Here is a 22,322-nt window from a genome sequence, read left to right as displayed (position 1 = left end):
CAGATGCCGGCTTTAATCCCCTCAGCTGGTGAGGATTTGCAAACACATTAGGAGGCAGAGCCGCTGCGCACCAGCCCCTCCGCCGCTGCTCCCCAGCCCCACGGCGCGTTGCCGTGCCCCATCTGCTGCCTCGGAAAGGGGATCCCGGCCCCTAATTGCCTTCTCATGTCCGGATTAGGAGCCGACAAGGTGTCCGACAAGGGGGACGCGAGCATCCCCTGCCACTTGCGGTTGGGGAGCACCGGGAGGGCCTTTTGCTTCCCTGCGAAGCCCCTACCGGGGAGTTTGGAGGATTTGCCTCGGGTGACACGATGCCAGGGTGATGGGTGCAGCGGGGGATGAACCCCTGCGGGGCGGCATGCGTGCACGTGGGGTACGGGCAGAGTGCCAGGCAGCCCTCCTGGTGCAAGGACGACGGATAGCATGTCTGTCCCAGTGGTGCAACATCACAGCTGACGGACCGGAGCACAAGCCGGCTCTCCCGCATCCCCGGCAGATGCGGGATGTTTTGGGTAAAGCTCTGCGAGTCCTTCCTGCAGCATTAACAGGGAAGGGATGTCCCTTTCGACCTCCATCGCTGCCAGCTCCCGCTCTGCAATGCCCGAAGGTTGCCGCTGCGTCCGTTCCCCCTGGCTTCAGTACGCAAGGCTGAGATTAAACAGGTACCAGCAGCAGGAGCGAGAGGAGCAGCTCCGAAGTGTCGCATCCCGCAGGAGCGGCTCCGGTGCTGGACCGGGAGCCAGGTGTGCATTTGCCTTCCCTCCCGTCAGGGGACCGCGTTTATCCCATCCGGCTGACAGCATCCAGGCCAGCTCCCCTGCACCACAACCCCGGCTCCGCCGACACACACGGACCCTCGCCGCAGCCGGGAGGGGGGAAACGGCCTCTGCAAAGCGGGGAGAGGCAGCAGCAGAGCCCCAGGAGACGGACGGTGAGCGGGATGCGATGCCAGAGCAATATCCCAACCCTGCAGCATCCCAACAGGGGAAATGGCTGCCAGCCAAGATGCCCTGTAAACCCTCTCCTTGCCCGAGGGCCGGCTCACAGCATGACCCTCACGCCTTCCCAAAGGCTGGGGGTTTCCCTCCAGGCACCTCAATCCAGGCTGGACTTTGTCGGGGGGGGGGGGGGGGGGGGGGGGGGGGGGGGGGAGGGGACGGGACCAAACAGCTCCCAGCCCTGCAGGGACCAAATGTTCCGCCCGGATGCCGCTCCCAGGGGATCTCTGCATCCTCCCCTGCCGCCGGCCCCTTGGCAGCCCGGTCGCTCCCAGCCGGCCCGGTGCTGCTCAGTGCTCCCGGGGAAGGACCACGCTCCAACCCAGCAATGCCGGGGAGGGATGCACCGCGCAGGGGCCCCCGTGGGAGGTTGCTGCTCCGGCTCCCCCAAGGAAACAGCTCCAGGAACACACACAAAATCTTCCTGAGCTGCCCCAGACCCCCTATTTGCACTGCAAAGGCAGCGGGGCTTTTCTGAGGGTGTGTTTTTTGGTTTTTGTTTTTGTTTTTTTTTTTTTTTAGGACCAGGATCTCCTACATACCACTTAGCAGCCAGGAGTTCAGAAGGAGCAGAGCTCAGTGCTTTAAAACAACGCCTCGTTTGCCAAGAAATAATCCAAAGGAACAAAAAAAAAAAAACCCGACCGAAAATCCAGACTCAGAAGATAATTAACTCCACAAAGCAGCGACCCCGAGTAGCTCAAATCTTCGCTGTAACCACCAAACCTCTTCTCCAAGGGCTTATTTCTTGCTGTCTGCAACACAACGGCACCAGCACTCGGAGGCCTGGGGATTTTATTAGCATCCCCCCCAAACCCCACTGGCAGATTTGCTCCCCCAGCACACTTGGTTCACTGCCTCGGCCAGGCACGGTGGGGGGCCCAGCCCCACATGAGACCCCACGTCTCTGAGCGGAGTTGCAACAGGGTCACTCTCCATCCCTATGGGGGGCTGCAATAGGGACATCGAGGACGCAGGGCTCCATCCTTGGCTGCTGCGGGAGAGGGGGTACAGGAGCTGAAGATGGGGCAAAGGGATGCTGCTGCCCCCCAACACCCATCAGCATCCCCCGGCAGGGAAGGAGCCTCCTTTCAGGGTCTCCCCTGCAGACAGACAGCAAGAGAAGGCAGGGCAGCCCAACCCTGGGGGTACATTTTAGCCCCCCCCCATTCCCTCTCCCACCTTTGGGGCTTGGTGGAAGGGATGCTCTACCAGGCGCTGGCACAAGTGACCCTGACAGCATCACCCCCCCACCGGCAGCATCACCCCCTGCCCCTTCCTGCCACTCGACAGGGAGGGGAACAAAAGAGAGAAGACCCGAGAAAAAGCGGTGCAGAGCCAGCCCTTCCTGGTGCCGCTCCCCCCCGGCATCCCCCTTCCCCTCCCGACCGCGAAAAGCCAACATCTCCCCGCGCCCCTCCAGCCAGGGGATGGGAATGTGGAAGCAATTGCACTTGGCAAGGCAGCAACAGTGAGTCAAAAACAGTTGTTTGGCTTGTCAGCCACCCAGGCCCTGCAGCACTCTTGTTTTCCTTCGCCTGCCTTAACCCCTTCCAGCCCTGGCCCCTCTCCCCAGTGGGACCCGCAGCCCCCAGCCCCGCCGCCGAGAGGAGCTGGGTGCCAGGGAAAAGCCTCGTCCCACCGCCCAGCTGCCCTGCTCCTAGAAACGGGATGACAGGCAATTCCCTGGCGTGAAAACCCGCAGCGAGAGGGTGCACCGGCCATGCACCGAACCTGCCGCGGTGCTGGGAGGTGCACGGGGCTGGCACGGGGCAAAGGGACATCCCGAGGTCACCAAGGAGCCGGAGCAGGATGCCCGGTGCTCCTGGAGCATCCCACTTGCTCGTCCCAGGAGATGCAGAGAGGTCCTTGCCCCTGCTACAGAGAGCATCCAAGATGCCCCTTGGCAGGGTGAGGGAACATGGCCACATGTGCTGGGGACCCCGCGCCGCCCCGGGGTGGCTGGACCGCCCGCGCAGAGCCAGCCCGGTGGTGCGGAGCTATTTAAAGCCCTGAGCACAGCCTCCCTCATCCCGTTTACGACAGTTTAGCACATCCCAGGCTGCTTCCCACCCGCTCCTCCAGCCCCTTCCCTGCCAGCCATATGGCGGCGAGGCCAGAAACACACCCAGAGCCACCACGTGCTGCATCAGGGTCTCTTCTCCATCCCCAGGTCACCCCTCGCACCCTAAGACGGGGGTCCCAGGCCAAGCACTCAACGTCCCCCCATCCGGCAGCATCACACGCTCCTGGGACCCCATCTCCATTCAGGCCACTGCTGATTTGGGGCAGGGTGGGGGGACACCAGGACCCATCCACCCCCGCCCCACCATGGAAGGATGGCAATGCGGGTCAGGGCATCCCTCTGGGCACCCAGCCGGGACCCCCACCCCTCCATTCCTCCCAGCTCTGCACCCCAAGTCAGACTCTGAGAAGAAGGAGATGAGGAGGGAGCCCAGCGAAGGGGCTGCTCCCTCTCTCCATTGGGGGGGGGCCCTCCCTGCACCCCCACGGTACAAGAGAGCTGGGACAAGGGGATGGATGGGGAAGAGTTAAACCATCCCGAGCGAGTTGGGGAGGAAAAGTGGAGGGCAAGCCTGCTCGCCCGCCCGGGGAGAGACAAAGCGAGATGCTAGAGCCAAGAGATGAAGGCGAGGATGCGATAAGAGGGGGAGCCGGGGTGTGTGCGCTGGAGCGAGGGAGGGGGAGGAGGAGGAGGAGAGGTGGGTGATGACCAAAGTCATTGAACATTTTTTGGCACGCCTACCCCCGAGTATCCTGGCCGTTGGCCCAGCTCGGAGCTGAACTTAAACAAACTCCTGTTGCAGCCATCTGCTTGATTTTAAAATAAATCAAACAATCTGTTGAGCCGTGGGTGATCAAATTTCCATCTGTGCGGACGCCTGCTCGCCTCCTCGGAGCCTCCGCTTGCCTCTACCAGCCAAACACTCCTGGCAGCATGTGGCCTCCCTAATTCCTCCAGGAAAGGGAGAAACCGGACCTCCCCCCCGCACCCCGGCCCCCTCCCAGCCCTTCCCCGCCACCCTCCTAACTCAAACCAAGTGCTATTTTTACAGCCGCCCACCAAACAGAGACGCATGCCGGGTTTAAACGGGAGGAAAACAGGGCTGGGGGGGCGGGAGGGGAAGATCCCAAGAGGTCTCAAGCTTCTCCATTGCTGCCCACGCCGGGAGGGATTCCTCATCCCGTCCCCATCCATCCCACGGGTCTGAGGGAATGAAAAGGAAAAGGGCAGCAGCTGCCGGCAACGGGACCCTGCCTGCCCCGGCGCTGGTGACCGCGGCACAGAGGCCACAGACTGGCAAGAAATACGAGCTACGAAGCCAGTGCCGCACGGCTGTCCCCAGGATGGGGACAGCGGGCGCACGTCACCTCCAGGTGCCCAGGGGTGCCCAGCTCCCAGCCACCCTGCCCGGCCATCTCCTCCGGGCTGGCCCTTGAGCCCACCCGAAATCACCCTGTCCTGAGGGGTCCCCCCTCCTCCGGGAGCAGAAAACCCAAGGGGAGGCAGCGCCGCTTGCATATTTAGGGACTTGCCCCAAGGTCCCCAAAGTGCCAAAAGAGGGGTGGCATCACCCTCCTCCGCTGTCTCTTTGGGTGCTGCAAGACCCCAGCTCGCCCTGGGCTGCCCTGGCTGCAACCCGGCCACGCACGTCCCACACATGGGTACCCACGAGGGAGACGGCACCCATGGTATCTGTGGCCCCAAATGCCCTCTGATCAGTCGGTCCTTTCTCCAAGCCGGGGTCAAACCTCTGCTGGCATCACCCAGGCTTTGCCCTCCTTCCCCCGGAGCCCTTCCTTCCGCTCCGAGAGGAGGGCGCTGGGCACGGGGCCAGAACAGCCAGAAATAGGGCAGCAAGCGGGGCGGGGGGAACACAGCAAAGGGACAAAGAGGCGAGCAAAGAGGGAGGAAAACGTTGTGCATGAAGGAGAAAGGGGTACGATAAAGGATGGAGTGAGGTTAGGGCTCGCTGGACCCCAGCAGCTCGGGTGCAGGAAGGTCAGGTTGCTGAGAGCAAGGGTTGCCCGTGCACGGAGAGGGGAGGAAGGACACGAGACACAGCAGGATTTACTCCTCCTCGAGGGCTGCAAATATCAGGGTGACGCATTGCCGAGGGTCCCCATGGCATGGCATTGTGGAAGCAGCAGCGAAGAAGAGGAGGTGCCTGGGGTGCCCAGCACCCAAGCGCAGCCCTGCCAGGAGCCCGAGCCAGCGGCAGTGCTGCAGAAGAAACCTCATCTGCGCGGGTCACTGCCAAGCCAAGAGCCGTCCCGGCCAGCCCAGGGCCAGGCTCGCCAAGCCGCTCGCTGCTGGAAATAACGGGGAGCCGGAGGAGGGGGGGGGAAAGGTGGTTTGGGACCAGGGTGGCCCCCACCCTGCCGCAGCCCTGCATGCTTCCCAGTGCAAGCTCTTGGGAGGGAGCCACGGGCAGTGAAGTGGTTATACAGTCCCAAGCACACTGCAAGCAGTGCCCAGGCTCTGGGGATGCAGGATCAGGCCTGAGAGCATGTGGATGAGGGATCAGCAAGGGAAAACTGGCTGGAATAAATAAGTATTATAGCAGCTTGCGTGACCCCAGTGCATCCCCGTGCCACCAGCCACCCACCCACCCTGGGGACAGCCCCATGGGAAAACCTGCTCCTAGGGGAGTCCACGTCCCCGACCGGCTGCTCAGGGGGTGGCTGAGACAGGGGGTCCCCCAAAAGCCTCCCCAGCTTTGCAGCAGCTGCGTGGAGTAAAATCCAGGCACAGCCCCGACAGGATACACGGCAGGGAGCAGGTTACACAGCACAAGCAACAGAGGGAAAGGGGAAAAAAAAAAAAAAAACAAACAACCATCAAACCCCTTTTTGGAAGAGGAAAGGACTGACAGGACCTGGCCGAGAAGCCGGAGAAAGCCCAGATTTCCCAGTTACTGTGCAGATGTTCTGGACTGAAAACAGAAGACGGCAGGAGCGAATTCATCTCCCCCTCCAGAGACGCCGCAGCCAGGGCATCTGGACTCTGTCTGCAGGCAGGAGAGGCGGCTTCCCCCCGGCTCCCCGGGGAGCCCTCCACACCGGGGACAGCCAAGGCAAGCCGAGCCCCCCGGGGTGCCCACCCGTACCCGAGAGCCAGGGCGGCAGCGGCAGCCAGGGCCCCGTCCCTGCGCCAGGTTGACCTTGGCACGGTTACCTCCCGGGAAAACTGAAGGGCCTTGTCTTAGCCATGTTTTCACTTCGGGATAACTCATGCTGCCTGCTCCGAGGAGCAGCGGGGAGAGATGGAGAGAAGAAAATGCAGCTGTTTTAGCAGTGAAGACAAGGAGGGAGGGTGGGAGACATACATATATATATATATTTATTCCTGGCCGGGGTAATAACTGAAATCACTAGCACTTGATCATCACTTGATGAAAAGCTTCACGGCCAACTGAAGTCAGCCTGCATCCAGAAACATGCTGCAAGCAGATGCGAGGTGATGGTGGCAATTCGCTGCTCGCCCCACGCCCCGCACGTGGCCCCCGAGACGCCTTGCGCAGCTGTCCGTCCGTCCGTCCCTCCCTCCCTGGGTCTGTCCGCCCCACCACGGCTGTAAACCACCGAGTGAGAAGCTGACGCCTTGGCTGTCACCAAAATGTTCCCGGCTCCGAGGTCCCTGCCAGCGACCGCAGCGTCCTCGTGTCCAGCTCCCCGGGGACCAAGGTGGCTGCCGGTGGCCCCCCAGAGCCATCAGCTGATGTGTTCCCCCCTTCCGAGGGGGGCAAAGCCAGGGGGGGACAATCAAAACCATTTCGGAGGGTCAACGGGGGAAACCACCCCACACAGGGCTGCGGCTGCGCCATGGGGTGCAGTGGGTCCCGCAGGGACAGGCACCCAACCTCGGCTGGGGCTCGAAGGGGCGAGATGCCCCCACGACAGAAGTCCCCAGCCCCAAAAGCAGCAGGTGCCAGGGACACACTGGGTGCCAGCATGCCGGGACGCAGCCTCAAGGTGGGGGGATCACAGAGGGGCAGGCAGGCCTGGGAACAGCCCAGGCTCCGTGCTAAGTCAGCCCCGGCATCCTCCCTGGCTGGAAACCACCACCACGGTCCTGCCCTCCGGCCGCAGCAGGCAGCTGCCCGTCCCCGCGGCAAAGGGGGGGATGCTCCTGGCTGCAGGGTCGCCACCACCCATCTCCCCTAATGACCTTCCCTTGCACCCCAGCTGGGTCTCAGCCTTGTTTTAGCTCTAAACTAGAAGCCAAAAATCCACCAGGAGGAGCTGAGAGAGAGCATGGGGTGTAAACCAGTCCCTGCGAGCACTCCTGCCCCTCTCCGCATCCCTCGTGGAGGGTGCTGGGACCCTCTCCACACACCCCCAGTCGAAACCAGCCCCAAGACCCGGCACCCCACCGCTCACCCCTGCCAGCCACGGTAGCACCCGGCTCTCCCTGGGTACCGGGGCGGGTGACGCCGTGGCTGGCCGTGCCGGAAGCTGGCGGGAAGAGGCAGCACCAGGCCAGACGGCGATTTCCTGAGTTTGTGTGCAAGGGCTTGAATAACCCTCGGTAAATCCTGCGGCAGGTCCCTGCTGCAACCGGGAATGGCCCGTCCAGCACCGGTGCTTGTATACAGGCACCGAAACGCGGCGTCTCGGCAGTTCCCCGGCTGGAGGGAGCTCCTACACCTGCAGCACGACAGCGCGGACACCCCCAGCCCCGTTTTGCACGTGCTGCCGGCGTGCGATGCCAGGCAGCCTGGGGCAGCTGCGGTGCTCGCCCTGCCCCGGCGCAGGTCACGGCACGCTCGGCACAGGCACCTCGCCGCGGGCCGGCAGGTTAGAGAAGGAAAGCTGGGGCAGCTGCTGCTCCGAGCACACCAGTTCCACGGGTAAACAGATGACTTCAGTCTCCCGAGAGCTACTAAAGCCCGGCAGCACTTGCACTAACATGGAAGGGGGGAGGAAAATAAGGAAAATACAGAGGGAGAAGCAGCGTCATAGTCATGCCAGGCTGCAAAGTGCACCCAGGTAGTGTCCTCCTCCTCCCAGCCCAGCCAAAACTCCTTCCGGGAGCCGTCCCCTTCCTCCCCACCCTGCTACTGAAGATCCAGGAGGGGAAAAAAGTCACGCTGAGGCCAGGCCAGCTGCATGAGGCTGTTTATCCAGCCACACCGCAGCAAGGCTCGCGTGCGCCGGGGCGGCTGTGGAGGGGGGAAGAGGCCGGCGGGGCTGCCAGCACCACGCCGGAGCAGCTGCTCACCCGGCAGCGGGAGCAAACCGCAACCTGCCTGCGGCAGCCTGGGCTGGCACCAGGGCTCCGGCATCCTCTCCATGGCACAGGGAGGGGAACCGGGCTCTGATGGCCGGGAGCGATGCCTTTTGCAAACAGGGGTGCAAGTAAGGAACAGCACCGCATCCCCGAAAGCCAGGCTGGCACCTGCCAACGCACCGTGCCGGCTCTGCAAGAAGCCAAGGCACGCTCGAGGCACCGCTGCCACTCGCCTTGGCGGCGGGGGGACCCGGAGCTGTCAGAGCCCTGGGCCAGGGCCCGGGAGGATTGCGCCGCTGGAAGGTCTCCCATTGCCAGCTGCTCACGGCAGAGGAAAGCCTGGCGTGGCTGGGAGCTTGCCACCGCCGGCCGAGCTCCGGTGGCTCCTTCTCAAGCTCCCTCCCTGCTCCCTACGCACCGGGATGCTCCTGCCCCACCACCCTCCGGGATTTGCCCCTGCAAGGTCCCCCTCAAGCCCCAAGACCTGGCAGTCCCCAAGGACAGCAGTGTCCCCCCCAACACACCGGAGGGACATTTCCGTGCCATCCCTTCAAGCCCAGGACACCAGCGTGCGGCAGAGGCCTTTTGCTGCCAGGAGGAAGGGCAACATCTGGCCAGATGCTGCCCAGCAGCACAGGACCAGCAGGAGCTGTTTACGACAGCCCTTCCTGGGGAGCCAGGGAGCCTCAGGGAGCACCCCGCTCTGAGTGGCACATGCCAAAGGTGTCAGCAGGGAGCAAACAGAGCCCTCCCCGTCCAAAAACAGCACGGGAACCAATCCAGGGCACAGCGGGCACCCATCACCACCAGCGAGGTGCAAACAGGCTCCTGGCAAACCAGCTGTACCCTGTGCCCAGGAGGTCCCCAAAACCTCACAGGTCCCCAAAACCTGCTCGGGAGATGGAGACACCTCCTCGGCCCTGGCTCAGCCCCCTGAGGATGACGACAGCAGGGGTGTTGGCACAGGACCTAGTGGGCATTTTGGGGGGCGTAGGACGGTGACGTAGGTCGTCACCAATGTAGTTGCAAAACCAGGCGCCCATGCTGCTACTGCGGGGAGGTTCCTCCTTGCTGGGAAGCGGCCAAAGAGCATCCCAGGCTGCCCTCTGCAACCGTGCTTCCCGGATGGCCGAGAAAGGCCAAGTATCTGGACAAAACATCTGGCCGTCCGCAACAGCCAGAGCCGTCCGTCCCTCTACCCCATCTTCCGACTTGGCTGTGGCTTCGCACGAAGCCCAGACAGGGAGGCTGCTGCAAGATGCTCCAGCGGTTGCGAAAGCATTTTCACTGCAGGGGATCAGAGCGGAGCCGGTCCCTCTCCCCGGGGGGGCTGCGGGGGATATTTCAGGGGGTGCAGGCAGGGTTTCCCGGGCAGCACACATTTCAGGCTAGCGTTTTTGGCAGGTGCCTGTAGAAGAGAGGCAGCGCTTGAGCTGCCAGTCCTCCGCTCCTGCTTTTGGGAAAGGCAGAGAGAAGGCAAGGGGTGGCGGTGGGGGGGGGATGGACACAGAGGGAGGACGGGTAAAAAATAAATATATAGCAGCCAGCTGGTGAGCTGTGGAGTCAGCACAAGGTCTGGAGGACACGGCGGCTGGCAGCGGCGCGGGAGCCCTGGTATTTTGGACAGCTGGTACAGCAAGGTCAGCCCGGCCAAAGCAAAAGGCCCCTTTGCTGTTCCCCGCCCCGCTGTGGTTGAAGGACACGCACCCCCGGCCGGAGACCCCGGGGGGGGACGAGCCACCAGCCCACGGGGTGACTTTGAAACAACCTAAGTGGCGGGTGAGGATGAGGAGGGATGGAGGGACAGAGGGGTGCGGGTTTCCAGCCCGGCTGGGTACATACCAAACCCACCCTGACCTCATCGGCAGGAAAAAGCAAGCAGCACATTTTCCCCATGTTGTTTCTTTGTTTGCCATCTGGGAACACGATCCCACGGGAGGCCGTGCCCCGAGACATGAAGTCATATCATGATTATATTGCCACCTCCGTGCTGGGATTGAGATCTCATCCGAAAATGCCAGACCTGGTCGGCGTTAGCCGCAGCAAGCGCTGCGGAGGAAGCTGCTTTGCTGAAAGGCAACGTGAGCCTCGCTAAAAACATCTTTACATAGACATACGCTGCAAACAAAACAGGTTTATCCCAATAAAGTTGGCTTAAAATACCTTGGCCTGACTTTGCTCTATATCTGCTAGAATTAGTGATGGCAAAAATTGGCACAAGCACAGATACAACCATGAAAGCCAACCCGAGCTGGAAGCCAAAAAATTGAGATGAGTGAGACCAGCTCTGCTCCTCCCTTACATTTAAGGGATGAGCAGAAGCCCGATGCAGCCCGTGCCCCCCTCTGGAGCCCAAACGTGAAGCCTGGGCTGGGGACCCACGGAGGACCCATCAGCTTGGCAGAGAAAGTGCAACCACCCAAAACACTGCCAGTCACCAGAAGGTTTTTAGTTTGCTTCAAAATTAATAAGAGATGCAAACAAGCCAGAGGTCCTGCCTGCCTGGCCACGGCCTGGGACCCTTCCTGTACAGGTTTCTGATCTCTCATGCTACGATACACCCGCATATCCGTACCCTCACCGGGAATTTGGCCCGGTGCAATGCGGGAGGAGGGTCAGGCATCACCCTCCACCTCCTGGGTTTGCTTTCACGGCATCCAGGAGCTTCGGCTGCTGCTCAGCATCAGTGGGACAAGGTTTAGTTGAGAACACAAGAACTCTTTAAAGTTTGCCCAAAACCTTTTTCAAGAGCCAAAAAGAAAATGCCCACCAATAGCTGTAAGCTCGACGTAGGGTTTTGGAAATGCAGCATGACCTTTGGAGCTCATAACCTGAGAAAAAGGGGGCAAATCCCCAGCTGAGCTAACGACACCGCTGCCGAGCAATAAATGCAGCGAACTCGGCCCCATGAGCCTGACTGTGCCCTGTCAGGCACAGCCCCACGCCACAAGACCCAGGTGCCCCCTGAAAAGCAGGAATGGGACACGGAAAACACCAGATGATGCTCAGAAACTGGCCTGAGGACAAGGCTGGAGAGACGGCAGCGAGCTCTGGGTGCTCCCAAGGAGCAGGATGGCACCAGCTGCAAATTTTGCAGAGTGCCGTGCAGCACCCAAAGCAAACTCGAACTCAAGCTTTGCTCGAGTTACGGTGGGATTTGAGAGCTTTCCAGAAACCTGAATGTAGTTGCAGAAAGTTGCATGCAGGGGAAAAAAAACCCAACAAACCAACGGAGCTCACTTTTACAGGTACGTAACTGCAGCGAGAGTGGCGGCAGGCAAAAACAGGAAGAGTTGGAAAGGCAGGGGAAGCTTTTCCCAGTGCTGGCAGAGAGAAAGCATCAGAGCAAGCACAGAAAACGCCAGCCGGGTCGAGCACAACCAGCCCTTGACCTGGGAGCACTGGCGAGGCAGCGCTTCGCCCCTTTAGAGAGGGCGGGAGGGCTCAAGGGGCGGCTTCAGAGGCTTCTTCAGCAGGTACGGCCGGCCGGGGACACGGGTCAGCATCACCTCTGGACACCGGCCAAGCCTGGGCATTTTATGGTTTATTCAAAGCAATCCGCCTCAAAACCTGCTCTGCTCGCAGCAGCTGTCTGTCCCGCAGCGCCCCGGGGAGCCGGTTCCTCCCGGTCGGCAGCGGGGGCTTGGCGGCAGGATGCACAGGCGGTTTCTCCGGATCAGGAGGACGAGACATCATACCTGGTGGCAGCAGCCACCCCAAAGTCAGGAGCCTTGCACTGATGGGTGCATAGATCTGCACAGGTCCCCCTTGCAAGGGGCACAGCTGGAAAGAAGATGCATTCTCACGGCACACATCTCCACACCTTGAAGGGGACCAAGGGTGACAAGCCAAAGGACACCCATGCCGGGGTACCCTTACCAAAGCTCAGCATCGCCATTTTTTCATGGTGGGAGAACCCAAACCCACCCAACACAAGCCAACAACAGCGGAGTTCTGCAGCAGCCTCTCTGCCAGGCAGAGCTTACCTCCAGGAGACCCTCCTGCAGCAGGTAGGACCACAGGCACCACCACACCTCCACAGAGCATCACCTACCCCACTGCTCCCCAACACCAAGCCAGCAGCAGAGGCATCACCCCACCCAAAATACCAGAGCCTCCACCCTCCTGACGAGCCTCCACCCTCCTTACAAGCCTCAGATGTGGGGTTCCCTCGTTAGCACCTCCAGGCTGTTACAGAGAGGACCCGAGCCCCATCCTGCTCCTGCTGCCCTGCTAAGAGAGGATGATGTGGGGGTGTCTGGTGGCATTGGGTGCATCTACCTGGTGCTTCAAACTTTGAGCCATCTGGGTCAACCACTTGCAGGCAGAACAGTAGCAAACCACCAGCTCTACGTGCAGGGGGGTGTCAATCCTGGGTGTGCGGAAAAGCAAATGCTTTCAAAAAATGAAGTTGCAGAGCTGCAAGGGGGAACGGGGAGACGGTTTTAACTCCTCAGGGTCATTCCCTCCTGCCTGGTCCCATCTGAACGAGGACCTGGGTGCCACACAAGAGCAAAAGGCAGGTCTAGGGTGACTTTCAGCAGCAAGCGTGGCTGAATGAGGGTACAGTTAAATTAGCCATGTTTTAAATAACCTTGACATCTGTGAGGTCTCAGCCTGATGGGAAGGATGTGGAGACGGGGAGGGAAAAGGCGAGAGGACCTTCTCGCCAGCCAGAGAGTCACCACCAGGACACGGCAGAGCCTGGCAAAGCGAAACGGTCCCTGGACCAGCCGGTCCTGCCCTCCCCAGGCAGCTCTGCCTTGCCTCCTGCCACCCTGCCTGTTGTCGCAGCCCCTTAATTTGCTCATTAGCAAACCCGGGAATAAGAGGGAGGAACTGAAGAGCATCTCTTCCCCAGGACACCCTCTGTGTCCTCCTCCTCCCCCTCCGCCTTTCATAGCCTCACACAAAAGCTTTTCAGAGCCGCTCGGGTTGGAGACGGGGCTGCAGGCAGGAGCCCAAGTGGGAGTTTGGGGCTGGGGCCAGCGGGGATGAGGACTGGTGTCCCTGAGAAATGCTGGGTTCCGGGGGGGGGCACTGAGGAACCTCACGGGAAGCACCCCCGAGCACTCAACGCTGGCATCCGAGCTGGGACAGAATTGCTGTCCATAATGTCCCCGTGACGTGGCCTGGGGACACTTAACAGGGTAGAGGCATGAAACACCAGCTGGGGACACGCGGATGCCGCCCCCCTCACCAGCTGCACCCACCCGGGCTCTGCTGGAGCATCACCCCAGCATCACCCCCCGGGTTAGCACCACAGCGTGCTCGCCTGGCTCCTGAGCTCTCCACGGCCACCAGCCAGCAAGGGCTCCAGCACCTTGCAACTGCCAACAGACCAGGTGATGGACAGACCAGGGGATGGACAGACGGGCAGCGTGGCCATGACCACGTGGGCATCGCAACCCACGCAGCCCCGCACCAGCTCCAACATCCAGAAAGCCTCCACCATCTCAGACCCCTCTGCACACAGCAAGTCGTTTTGACTGGAAGCAGACTCCCGTGCGGGCGAGCCTGCAAATAAATCATCTGCATCCACGAATGACCTGCAGTGATGTTGGGGCCGTCCGGCTCGGGCTGATGGAGCCTGGGGGACATCACCCGAAAGCAATTGCTTCCGGAGGATTCCCATCGCCGGTGCCAACCCAACCTCCTGTGCCATCCTGGCACTCTCCGCACCGGCACCGCGCACCGACCCTCTGGTGCGTGCAGCTCCTGCCCGGTGGCTTTCCAAGCAGCATCTCCCCAGCTCGGAGCCAGCACGGCTGAACGGAAAATTATATTTGTAACCAGCCAAGGGAGAGCGACTGGAGAGAAAAGGAGCGCTGTCTTGGAAGGGCTGGTTTACATTTCTAAAGAAAATGCCAGCGCTTCGGAGAGCCGCAGGGTTCTGGCTACGAACGGAGCCGAAAGGCTTTGAAAACCAACTCGGGGATTTAGGATGCTGGCATTTTACGGAGCCTGGCCTGGGGCCTGGTTTGCAGATATAGAGCAGCGGCTCTCCAGCACGCCCCTGCAAGCTGGAAATCTGGGGGTAAAAGCAGTTATTTCCCCATCCCACAAGAAAGGCAAGCTTGTGGCTAGTAAACCTTTGCTCTGCCATGCTGCTTTCTAGGCGATGCCCCCAAAGCACCCTGCATAACCCCGGAGGGAGGTGCAGAAAAGAGCAACCCGGGAAACTGGCAGCACCCAGGCGATGACACCCGTGACACCCTTCAGGGCTGCAGGGCTCCATTGCGGCGGTTCGGGGGGGTGCAGGGGGCTGGAGGCGCAGGGGGATGCTGCCTGGGGGTCCCTCACTGCAGGATAACCAGAGCAGCACAGGTGGGGGGTACCCAGCCCCGAGCCTGCACATCAGCCCCCCGGCTGTGGGAAGGGCTGAGGTTTCTCCGAGGAGAAACCCTTTGATTAAGGCGCCTTATAAAACCGGAGATAACTTGGGAAGTTTCCTACGGCGGCGGAGGCCACGCGCTCCTTCGAGCTTCCCGAGGATGCTGCCGCGGAGGGCAGGCTGGCCAGCCCTCCCTCCCCTCCGGCACCTCTGATCACCCTTGACGGCGAGCGGTACGGGATCAGGATTTCCTCCGTGCTGGCCCTCACCTCCCTCGCGCAGGGCTGCGAGCGAGCCGGCGCCAATAACACAGACACACGCTTCTGCAACAGGACAGGTCTTGGCTCTCCCCACCTCTTGGAAGGATTTTTATCTGTTCTTTCGCAGCTTGACAGCTCCAAAAGTTCATTGCTAAAGGCACCCCATCCATTAGCGTTCGCCCCCAGGGACCAGACCCGAAAGGAGAGCATCCATCTATGTCACCGCTCCACCTCCTCCTCGATGCCAGAGCTGGGAAACGCCGGGAGGGGAGGGATGGGGTCCGGGCCAACCGCCTTACCTTGGGGAGGAGAGCCGGGGGTGCCGCCGCCAGCAGCTCCGGTGGGGTCATGCTCTTGCCGGCCAGGACCACGGCACCGCACTCGGCACAAGCGCCGATGGTCAGCTGCTTCCCGTCATCCACCAGCAAGCTGTTGGCCACGCGAAGGGTGTAGAGGAAGACAGGGAGCCTGGCCACTTGAACCGCTTTTAATCCAAGGCATCGCTTCTTCTCCTGCCGGCAGAAGAAGCAGACGAAGGTCTCCACTTTGTATTGCCGGGACCAGGCGCTGCTGGGGTGGTGGGAGTTCCTGCCCTCGTGCTGCAGCCACTGCCCCAGCAGGTCATGGTAGCAGAGGACGCAGGTGGCCACCAGCCCGGTCGAGTCGGCCGGTCTGGCCCGCGGGGCGGGCGGGTAGACCGTCAGGAAAGGGAAAAAGGGCTCCTTCTCCCCAAATCGCCCCGGCGGGTTGACGTTGAGCTGGAACTCTTTGCCGGCTCCCAGCTCGGCCCCGCAGATGTAGCAGACGGAGGTGGGACCGGGCTTGACGGCGAGGTGGCCGGCCAGGCCGCCGGGGTCACCGGCGGAGAAGACCTGGTGGTACCTCCCCAGGAAGCTCTGCACCGAGGTGATGAGCTCCTCGTTGTGGCAGGCCCTGTACATGGCCCACAGGTCCTGCAAGACCCCGAAGCACTTGCGGCAGCTGCTCACCTCCCAGTGCTTGTTCAGCCCCTTGGCGCTGGGCGGGCAAGGCAGGAGGCTGAGGAAGGGGAAATGCATGGTGCTCTTCGCATTGCCGTTGGTGATCTTGGCCGCCACCGGCCTCGCCTCCTTGCCGCACTCCTCCCCGCAGAGGTAGCAAGCCTCGGGCACCGGCGGGACACCCGCCCCGTCCTCCTTCAGCCCTCGCCGGCCCTTGGCGGGCATGGCACCGGCGTTGAGGGGCACCACGTAGAGCCGCTGCAGCACGGGCACGTTGGCCAGCTCGAAGCTTTGCCACTGCTGCATGAGGGAGGCGAAGCAGCAGGGACACACCAGGGTGCTGCCGGCGGGTGAGAGGGGCTGGGCGCCCGGCGGGGGGCTGTGCAGCCAGAGGAAGGGGAAGAAGGGTGCCGGCGAGGTCTTCTCCTGCTTCTGCACGTGGACGCGGTGCTGGGTGGTGGGTGACAAGGGGCTGCCGCAGATGTAGCAGGCGGTGCCCGACGCCCAAGAGGGCCGCTCGCTGCCTTCCTCCTCCTCCTCCTCCTCCTCGCTGGTGATGTTGATCTCGCTGTCCTCCGAGGAGCAGCAGGGCGGCCCCCGCTTGCCCGCCGCCGCCGCCGCCGCCGGGGGGGGCCGCGCCGCGCCGCCCGCCCCCTCGGGCTCCGAGAGGGGCTCGGCGTCGGAGAGCTCGGAGAGGTCGGAGCCGGCTGCCGGCCCTTCCTCCCCCTCCTCCTCCTCCTCCTCCTCCTCTTCCTCCTCCTCCTCCTGGCCGGCGGGGCGGCGCGGCGGCGCGGCGGGGTCCCAGCCCGTCGCCCCCCGCCGCAGCCCGGCTCCCCCCGCCGCCGCCGCCGCCGCCGCCGCCTCGCACTGATGGGGCCGCTTGAGCCAGTACATGCGCTTCTCCACCGGCGTGCGGCTGCGCTCGAAGGAGTCCCACTGCTCGCCCAGGAAACAGCGGCAGACGGCGCAGACCAAGGCGCAGCCCTCCGCCGAGACGGCGCGGGCGCCGGGCGCCGGCTCCTGGTGCTGGAGGAAGGGGAAGAAGGGTCGGTGGTCGCGGGGGGGTCGTACTTGAAGCTTTAGCTCTTTGCCGCGGCTGATGCCGCCGCCGCAGATGAAGCAGCAGAGCGGAGGCGCCGGGGGTTGCGGAGCCCCGGGGCCGCCCGCCGCCGCCGCCGCCACCACCGCCGCTTCGCCGGCCGCCAGCGCGGCCATCAGCCGCTGCTTGCGGGAGAGCGGCGCCGCCGCCGCCGTCGCCACCGCCGCCCCCGGCCCCGCCGCGCTCATCGCCGCCCCCGGCTCATCCCGCGGCTCCGCCGGACACGCAGGCTCGGGGGGCGGGTTTGCGGAGCGCTCCCCCCCCCCCCCCCCCCCCCCCCCCCGCTTACCCCCACCCCCCCCTCCCCGGCTGCCGCCCGCCTCCTCCCGCCGCGGAGAAGGCAACGAGAAAGAGGGGAGGGGGGGGGAAAACCCAACCCCCCAAAAACACCACCACCAAAAAATATCCCCAAACAACAACAACAACAAAAAAACGGAATAAAAGTTCGGTGCGAAAGTTTGGGTCCCGCTGGCGGCGCGGAGGAAGGGCGGCTGCCGGCCGCCTCCCGGCCCCGGCGCCCCCCGGCCCGGCTCCTCCCCGGTCCCGTCCCCGTCCCCCCCACCCCCCCGCCGCGACCTGCCCGCGAGGGGGGAGCCGGGGGGGAGGAACGAGCCGCTGCCGCCCCCCCCCCCCCGCCCGCCCGCCCGCCGCCAGCCCGGCTCGGAGCTGCGGCAGCCGCCGCGGGGGGTGCAAAGGGACCCCACGGGGAGGGGGGGGGGGTATTTACATACCCACCCCACCGAGGGGGTTTATAATCGGCCCCACGCGGGGATTCGCGCAGCAGCCCCCCCCCCCCCCCCCCCACGCGGGGCGGCCCGCACGCGTTGTTCCCTCCCACTCCATCACCGCTGTCTCACCCGCGGCCCCTTCCCCACGCCGCGGCCCTTTGTGCAGCTCCCCCTCCCCAAAGCAGCGTGGAAATGGCACCGTGTCCGGGTTCACGCCGGCAGGACGGATCCCACGGCGCTTTGCCGAAAGCACCGGCCACGTCCCTGCCCTTTACAGCGCTGCCCACCAGCCATTAACTCCGTGTCCCGACCACCGATCAGCCCTGGTAATTTATTTCACATTTAAAAAGTCCTGCTGCTGTTCCAGTTCAATACCAGATCTTATTTCCCGCTCGGTCCTAAAATGCTGCATCGCTTTGCCACTCACTGGTAAATAGCTGATGTGTTCCCAGCCGGAGTTGGCCGCGTTTCAGTGACGCATGCAATAATCCCGGTATATCCTTACCTGCCTTGCAGCCTGCGATAAGATTTAATGCTTGTAAAGCACTTTGCTGTCCTTGGACAATAGGCACCGCGGAAGTGCAAACTGTACCGAGGTCCAGCCACAATTAAACCTGACTTATTAACTGCCCGAGCATCTAGTCAGCATACCCACCGGCTCGGCACAGCTCTCCCTATAAAAAAAATATATTAGCAGCTGTAAGGATATTTTTCAAGCGGTCATTTTAGGAGGAAGCCTGTACCCGGCAGAACTGTTGAGTTTGAGTTCATGGCAAGTCACTGCAACGTCCCCGGTCCTGTCCTTGCAAAGCCCTGAGCCTGTCCTGCTGAAGGAGGGTGCTGTGCGGGATCAAACCCAAAGAGGCAAGGTCGGTAATTGCAACGGGACAGAGGGACAGGCGGGACACCCACGCCACGCGTCGGGACACCCGGCTGATGCAGAGAAGCCACATCGTCCCCGCTCCTCATCACCCCCAGGTGCGAGCACGGTCCTCGCCCTCGGGGCACCCCGACTGCGTCCCTCTTGGGTTGACCAGCCCTTGATGTCATCTCCCACCCGGATCGCGGGTGACGGCGTCTGGTGCTCCCTGGCAACTGGCCGTGAGATCAAACAGATTGTGTGACATCAGCTGGAGCACGGGCAGGGGGCAGGAGGGCTCTTCGGGGACCTGGATCCAGTTTCCACGCAGATGGCTCCGGCAATAAAGAAGCAGGGGGGGTGGGAGGCGACACACAAAGCGGGGAACACGATACCTTGGGAGAACTGGCTCTATGGGGCTTTTTTCGGAGGTTTCCAGAAGACAGCAGGGCCTCGTTATATTTTATTTATTTATAGGCCTGATGTGGCGGCTGCTCTATGCACCGAGGGCGTTGGGAGCGCTGCGCGCGTCGGGGTGGACATCACTCCGATGTTCTTTAAAGGTGCACGTGGTCTCTCAGTGTCACTCCTTTTCCCGGATGGGAAGGGGCCACCCGGGCAGGATGGGGTCCCTGACCCCAGGGCGGCAGCACCGGATTGGGGAATGCTTCACCCCATCCGTGCATCCGCTGCTGCTGCTGCTGCCTCCGGCTTTTCCCCGGGGAGCGGGGTCTCGGGCTGCCCCCAATTGCCCAGCCGGAGCTCCCCAGGGAGACGCGGCCACCGGCTCAGCCCACCCTTCGAGCGCAGCCGACAGATGCTCTCCCGCCTGCTCTGCAGATGGGCGAGAAAACAACGCGCTGCATTCAAGGACCGGAGCTCAGCAGGGCCAGACCCCCCCTTCCCCCCCCCCCCCCCCAAACCCTGCCCCGAAACACCAACCCTCTGCGCCGCTCTCCGGCCTCTCCGGAGGCGCCGCGAGCCCCCGGCTCCCCCCGCGCCCCGCCGGGACGCAGCCTGCCTCGGAGCGGCTTCCCGGGCCTTGGCTGCGCACGGACAGAGCAGCTCATTTATCATCCTGTGCCGCCCCGGCCCTGCGGTTGCTGTTTGCAACAGAGAAGCTGGGAGGGAGAGAAAATTTCTCAAGTCGGCCTCGGCAAGAACTGAAAACATATGCCCTGGCGGCAAACGCGTCCCCTGGGGCGCGCGGGGATCGAGGCGAGCCTAGCACAGGATTTTCCACCGCGGCTCCCGCCGGCGCGCAGCCCTCCTGCCAGAGCCGGCATTTTAAAGCGACCCGAGGGCTGGGGATGGTGACAGCCAGGTCCGCTTCTCCGAACCCAGCACCGTGGGGATAGCGGGATGCAGTGCAGACAGAGCGGGATGCAGTGCAGGATGGCTCCTCTCTCAAGCTGGACGGTTGCAGTCCGGGTTCAGGAGGCAAACATCCTCACTGCGCCCATCTTAGACCTCCTTGCTGGCTTGCGACGCAGAATCGCCCCCTTGCACAAAGGCAAGCGCCAGGGACAGACGTCCCTTACGAGGCAGGGGCCGGACAGCCGCTGCGTGACCGTATTGCGTCAGGACTCGGCGCTGGTTGTGCAAGGTGCTGTACAAACAGCCCCGAGCGGCCTCGTGGTGCGGCGCTTCCCCCGGCTTGCATCGGGCAGAGGCTCGGGATGGATCCACGAGCAGCCTGCCCAGTGCTGGGGCCATCCCCATCCTCATCCCCATCTCCATCCTCATCCCCGTCCCCATCCCTGCAGCCCCTCGGGCGCTGCAGGACGGTGCCCAGCAGCACCCACTTCGCGACACACCGGCGAGGTGCCGCTGCACCCTCACGAGCGGGCACGTGCTGCAGATCCCCCCTCCGTCCCCGGGACCGGGAGGTTAATATGGAAATTACCAACTGCTTATTCCTTCCAGCTGTTGCTGTGAGTCATCAAGTGCCTTAAAGAGCATTTCAAACAACACAGTGCCTTCGAGACAGCGTGACTGTTCCCCCAGCCACCCCCTCCGGATAATCCTTCGCGGGGTCTGGTGTTTGAAAAGGGAATATTTCTCCAAGGAGGCAATTCCCAGCCGTGCGCGGCCGGGGAGGCAGAACAGCCGCTGCCTCGCCGCGGCGCCTGACCAGGCTCCCACCTCCACCCATGGGCTCCCGGCGTCCTGCCAGAGAGCAAACCCAGGCAGGGAAGGGCACCGTGCCGGGCAGCCCAGCCCCGCCGTCATCCCTGTTCAAAATCCAACAGGGACATCTAAATGCCACCACGTGCAGGCACGGGTGAGGATCCCTGCTATGCCACCTGGGGAAACTGAGGCACGGAGCGGCCGGCCTGAGCACCACGGTGTCACCTGCCGGGGGCGAAGCTGGCAGCGTGGCCGCCGTGGGATGCTGGGGCACTGGCCTGGGGTTCAGCGACCTTAAACTTTGCACTCAACAGCTGTATTTTACTCTGCAAGCTTATTTTTTTCTTCTTTTTTTAAAAAAAGGCTGATCTCTGCACTCGGTTGGTGCTGATTTTTCAGATGGAAAAGATAGGACTGGTTCACGGAAATAGTCAGGATATATCCTTTATCTGCTGCTTTAACCTTTCTTTGAATTTTTGAACTTTATTAATTCATTTTTTTTTTCTATTCCTTTTGCTGGAAAAGCCCAGCCGGGTTTTCTCCTGCTTGTAAACTATTTCCCCCGGTCCTTCGCGTGGCCACGCAGGTGAGTCAAGGATGCTCTCAGCCAAGATCGCAGCTGGTGTGAGCAGGAACATCTGCCTCTGCGCGGCTTGGAGCCTGAAATGAAAAAAAAAAAGACGACCCAAGAAAAGCTGCGTGCAGGCGACAGGGAGCTGTGGGGCGAGCGGAGAGGATGGGGAGGCAGCCGTCCTGCGCTGAAACCGCAGCCGTGGACCGGAGCACGGGGTCTGCAGTGAGGGAGGATGCAGGGTGGTCCATGCCTGGAAGGGAGGGATGCTACTGGGACGGTCCCCATGAGGCAGGATGGAGAAAGGTGACTCTTGGGAGAGGAGGGGGCCACCGACAGGCACCGCAGCCCTGGGGGGACAACGCTGCGGCTGAGCTGGAGCCGCTCCGCTCCACCAAGGGCTTTCGGAGATGCTGCGGCAAAGAAATTGCTGCTCCTGTGACAGCCAGAGGACAAAGCCATCGTGGGGACGCGTTCGGTGCCTGGCCCAGTGGTCGCCGATGGTTTGGTCGGAGCAGGAGCCCAGGGGCCAGCCTGGAGGTGCACAGGAGCGTGCACACACGTGTGCGAGTGCACGAACATAGGTGGAAGCGAAGTGAAGACCCAGCCCCCTCAGCCCCTGCTCCGAGTCCCTGCGTGGGCATCCAGCGGCGTTAACCTCGTACCGCACCTCCCGGCTCACCCCCGCCGGGGCCGGGCGCTGATTCACCCTGTGGCACCGTGCCCTGCGAGGCAGGAGGGAGCCACGTCCCCTGCAAGGCACAAGGGCCGGGTTGCTTTTTTTTTTTCTTTTTTTTTAAGAGGGTTTGTGTTTTTTTTTTTTTTTTCTTTTCCAGAACGAGCCGCTCTGCAAATGCCAAGTGCTGATGCCAAAGGGCCATGTCAACAAAGAAGAATGAGTGTGGCTGTTAGAGGCTGCTATTAAAAAAGGGTGGAGAGGAGAGGGAGGGGAAAAAAAAAAAAGGAAGAAAAGGTTTGTCAGTGCAAATACTAACAGTTTGCACAGCAGTAAAAATTTGGGAGCAGCAGCCGGGCCCCTGCAGTGCCCTTGGGGGCTCGCGCCGAGCAGGGACTCTGCATCCCGTGTCCTCCCTGGGGTCCGGCAGCC

At 62.4% G+C, this 22,322-nt stretch overlaps 1 protein-coding gene across 1 annotated transcript in view; it reads right to left on the bottom strand.

Moving 5' to 3' along the window:
- GSE1 (Gse1 coiled-coil protein) overlaps positions 1-17,114 on the bottom strand; it is a 37,820-nt gene extending 20,706 nt beyond the window's left edge. The window contains exon 1 of the mRNA XM_050904259.1: positions 15,147-17,114. Coding sequence (XP_050760216.1) covers positions 15,147-17,114 — 1,968 coding nt within the window. The remainder of the gene's footprint in view (positions 1-15,146) is intronic.
- Between the last annotated feature and the right edge of the window lie 5,208 nt (positions 17,115-22,322).

This window comes from Gymnogyps californianus, chromosome 12 (assembly GCF_018139145.2).
Source record: "Gymnogyps californianus isolate 813 chromosome 12, ASM1813914v2, whole genome shotgun sequence".
Lineage (NCBI taxonomy): Eukaryota > Metazoa > Chordata > Aves > Accipitriformes > Cathartidae > Gymnogyps > Gymnogyps californianus.
This window is presented reverse-complemented; position numbering and strand designations above follow the sequence as displayed.